Source organism: Myxocyprinus asiaticus, chromosome 29, assembly GCF_019703515.2.
Source record: "Myxocyprinus asiaticus isolate MX2 ecotype Aquarium Trade chromosome 29, UBuf_Myxa_2, whole genome shotgun sequence".
Lineage (NCBI taxonomy): Eukaryota > Metazoa > Chordata > Actinopteri > Cypriniformes > Catostomidae > Myxocyprinus > Myxocyprinus asiaticus.
In genome coordinates, this window is record NC_059372.1 from 940401 (window position 1) to 945000 (window position 4600).

Here is a 4600-nt window from a genome sequence, read left to right on the forward strand (position 1 = left end):
CACCCGGAAGTTCCGCCTCTGCTCCAACAAACGAGTCCTACTATGGCGAAGGCATGACTCATGAATATTAATGAGACAACGTGACTGGACGCTCCACGAAGGTTACCAATTAAAGTCAGCAGTGCGTAGTTAATATTCATGAGCAAACCCTTCGCCGTAGTACGATGCGTAAATTTCTCTCACAGACCGGAGACAGACGCAAATCTGAAACTTCACTCATAAATCAGGTAAATGTAACATTATGCGTGTTGGTGCAAATTCACACCTGGCTCACAAACGTTTGAATCGGTAAGCAAAAATTAAAACAGGCCTATTTAATGGGTTTAAACGTTATTCAGGTTCGGTCCGCCATCTACCGAGCATTTAAAGGGACAGTTCACCCAAAAATGCCCAAAAAATTCTCTCATCATTGACTCACCCTCATGCTATCCCAGATGTGTATGACTTTCTTTCTTTCACACATGAAGATTTTTAGAAGAGTATCTCAGCTCTGTTGGTCCATATAATGTAAGTGAATGGTGACCAGAACTTTGAAGCTCCAAAAAGCACATAAAGGCAGCATAAAAGTAATCCATAAAACTCCAGAGGTTTAATCCATGTCTTCAGAAGCAATATGATGCGTATGGGTGAGAAACAGATCAAAATGTAAGTTCTTTTTTTTTTTTTTTTTTTTTTTACACTTTTACATCTGAAAGCAACAAGTGGTGCCTGTTTAGTTCCACCGTATCTGAAAGTGAAAGTGGAGATTTAGAGGGAAAAAATGACTTAAATATTGATCAGTTCCTCACACACACCTATCATATGACTTCTGAAGACATGGATTAAACCACTGGAGTCTTATGGATTACTTTTATGCACTTTTTGGAGCTTCAAAGTTCAGGTCACCATTCACTTGCATTGTATGGACCTACAGAACTGAAATATTCTTCTTAAAATCTTCATTTGAGTTCTGCAGAAGAAAGAAAGTCATACACATCTGGGATGACATGAGGATGAGTAAATGATGAGAGAAGTTTCATTTTTGGGTGAACTGTCCCTTTAAATAAACGTACATGTTTGGATTTTAGTGCAATTACATTGTAATGATAATAAAACACCTTAAAATCACCTGAAAATGTCACAGTTATCAGTGTAGTTCTGCTTTGAAAATGTAACAATACTCACCACAAGCAGATATTAAACACAAACAATTATGAACTAGTACCAATTTATTTATTTTCCTATTTTCGTACACCAGAGTGGATAAAAGCCCTGATTATTTTACATTCCTGGATAAAATCAAAACAAACAAAAATCTTTAGAAATCCACTTACCCTACTGATTATAATTTCTCCACAATATTGCTATTAGTATGCATAAACTGATTACGTGATACCTTGTTATGTAGTAAAAGTAGCAATAAAATACACATTTGTGCTAATAAAGGCACTAAAATCATTTTGGCCAGATCCTAATTGGTTCAGATAATAACTGTGGATCAATATCAGGTATGACGGTTGTTCATTTAGTGTTTACACTTTATATCACAAATCAATTGAACCATTCGTTTATCAAGTTAAGCTCTCCATGGCATATATTCACTGTACCAAGTATTCAGTAGTATCAGGAAACACACAAACAGATGAGAGTTCAAATAAAGTTGAGATGTTTGTCTTCTGGGATGCCGTAGTTTTTTTTATTTTCCTCAAACAGCTCTATCAGACCCTGAAAACACAAATGATTTAATCAGTATTCATAAAGTATCACATAATAATGCAGTTGTGTTTTATTCACCTTCATATATAGAGAGTGAAGTGCATCAATATCGTCTTTACTGGGACACGGCGTCCGAGTTACAGGAATGGGCCGTCCAACTGAAGACACACACAAACACAGAACGATATTACCTTATCAAACAATTCAGATTAGTTGCAGGTACACTTAAGTGTTTCCCGAAAACAAACATGTTTCATCTCCCTAAACAAATCAATAGCACTTTGACCCTCCTATGGTACTGAAAAATGGCACCTCGTTTTGGTATTCACGGTCATTTTTGACCGGAAGGGTCGGATGTGTAACCCTTCTTTTTCTTTTTTATGATGATGATGATGATATCATTTCTTCTTCCCTGAAGAACAATAGAATGATGCATTTCTTTGGGGATTTTATGCTATTTTGATTGACATTTCTACATTTTAGCATGAATTTGCATATTCAAATAAGCACTTTTTTTTTAATAAAAAATAAATAATTACGAACTTACAATTTTATAAGTTGAAACATGAAGAAAATATGAGATTGTGGCATAAATTGGAGGCAGATTGCTGCCATCTGGTGAATAAAATATAAATAACATGAGTTGAACACCAGTAACAGCCAGTAGATGACTGTAGACACATACTGTGTTGTTGTAAGATATGCATTTGGATATATATTTAGACATTATCAAACTATTATTTGTCAGAGTTTAGCATTGTAAAATTGATTTGAAGTGTCAGTTTTTGCAGTTTACACTGGTGTCCAAAAGTTTGTAATAATGTACAGATTTTGCTGTTTCAGAAGGAAATTGGTACTTTAATTCACCAAAGTGGCATTCAACTGATCACAAAGTATAGTCAGGACATTACTGATGTAAAAAACAGCACCATCACTATTTGAAAAAAGTCATTTTTGATCAAATCTAGACAGCAGCCATCACTCCAACACCTTCTCCTTGAGTAATCATGATAAATTGATCATTTGGTACTAGAAAATCACTTGCCATTATATCAAACACAGTTGAAAGATATTTGGTTCATTAAATGAAGCTTAACGTTGTCTCAGCTGGCTCTAACAAGGACAGAAAGAGATGTGGAAGACCAGATGTACAACTAAACAAGAGGATAAGTACATCAGGGTCTCTAGTTTGAGAAATAGACGCCTCACATGTCCTCAGCTGACAGCTTCATTGAATTCTACCCGCTCAACACCAGTTTCATGTACAACAGTAAAGAGAAGACTCAGGGGTGCAGGCCTTATGGGAAGAATTGCAAAGAAAAAGACACTTTTGAAACAGAAAAACAAAAAGAAAAGGTTAGAGTGGGCAAAGAAACACAGACATTGGACAACAGATCATTGGAAAAGAGTGTTATGGATCTTAACCCCATTGAGCTTTTGTGGGATCAGCTAGACTGTAAGGTGCGTGAGAAGTGCCCAACAAGACAGTCACATCTATGGCAAGTGCTACAGGAAGTGTGGGGTGAAATGTCACCTGAGTATCTGGACAAACTGACAGCTAGAATAACAAGGATCAGCAAAGCTGTCATTGCTGCACGTGGATGAGAACTCTTTGAAGTAGTTTAAGTTCAAATTTTAATAGTAATTTTTCACATTATTAATGTCCTGATTATACATTGTGATCAGCTGAAAGTACCAATTCCTTTCCATAAGAGCAAAATCTGTACATTATTCCAAACTTTTGGCCGCCAGTGTATGTCATTATGCTCGCAATCAAACCTGACCATGGTGTTACAAAAATGCAGAATAAGCATTTTATACCAATTATTTATTTAAAACATGAAAATGTAATAACTCAAAGTAAATGCCATAATAATGTCAAGAAAATGAACATCAAGAAACAGAAATGAACTGCAAAATCATAAAGTTAGAGTATAAAACAGAAGAATCAGAGCAAACATTTAGCAATTTCAAACTTTCTATAGTAAAAATGTATTTAGCAAATGTGTGTGTGTTTGTGTGCGTGTGTGTGTATGAGTGTGTGATTGTCTCTGTGTGTGTGTATGAGTGTCTCTGTGTGTGTGTGTATGAGTGTCTCTGTGTGTGTGTGTGTATGAGTGTCTCTGTGTGTGTGTGTGTATGAGTGTCTCTGTGTGTGTGTGTGTATGAGTGTCTCTGTGTGTGTGTGTGTATGAGTGTGTGATTGTGTGTGTGTATGAGTGTCTCTGTGTGTGTGTGTGTGTATGAGTGTGATTGTCTCTGTGTGTGTGTATGAGTGTGTGATTGTCTCTGTGTGTGTGTGTGTGTATGAGTGTGATTGTCTCTGTGTGTGTGTGTGAGTGTGTGATTGTCTCTGTGTGTGTGTGTATGATTGTCTCTGTGTGTGTGTGTGTGAATGAGTGTCTGTGTGTGTGTGTGTGTACGTGTCTCTGTGTGTGTGTGTGTATGATTGTCTCTGTGTGTGTGTGTATGATTGTCTCTGTGTGTGTGTGTGTATGAGTGTCTGTGTGTGTGTGTGTGTATGAGTGTCTCTGTGTGTGTGTGTGTATGAGTGTCTCTGTGTGTGTGTGTGTACGTGTGTGTATGAGTGTGTGAGTGTCTCTGTGTGTGTGTATGAGTGTCTCTGTGTGTGTGTGTGTATGAGTGTCTCTGTGTGTGTGTGTATGAGTGTGTGAGTGTCTCTGTGTGTGTATGAGTGTCTCTGTGTGTGTGTGTGTGTATGGTGTGGTTAGTGTGTGATTGTCTCTGTGTGTGTATGAGTGTGTGATTGTCTGTGTGTGTGTGTGTATGATTGTCTCTGTGTGTGTGTGTGTGTGTGTGAGTGTCTGTGTGTGTGTATGAGTGTGTGATTGTCTCTGTGTGTGTGTGTGTGTGATTGTCTCTGTGTGTGTATGAGTGTGTGATT

General features: G+C 37.3%; 2 protein-coding genes across 2 annotated transcripts in view; one reads left to right on the forward strand and one right to left on the reverse strand.

Annotated features, from left to right (window-relative positions):
* camta2 (calmodulin binding transcription activator 2) overlaps window positions 1-4600 on the forward strand; it is a 248222-nt gene that overhangs the window by 103948 nt on the left and 139674 nt on the right. The window lies entirely within an intron of this gene.
* Window positions 1203-4600, reverse strand: part of mogat3a (monoacylglycerol O-acyltransferase 3a) — a 26770-nt gene continuing 23372 nt past the window's right edge. Inside the window, exons 6-7 of the mRNA XM_051661607.1 lie at window positions 1774-1853; window positions 1203-1704 (exon numbers count right to left, since the gene is read on the reverse strand). Coding sequence (XP_051517567.1) covers window positions 1630-1704; window positions 1774-1853 — 155 coding nt within the window. The 3' untranslated portion in view covers window positions 1203-1629. The remainder of the gene's footprint in view (window positions 1705-1773; window positions 1854-4600) is intronic.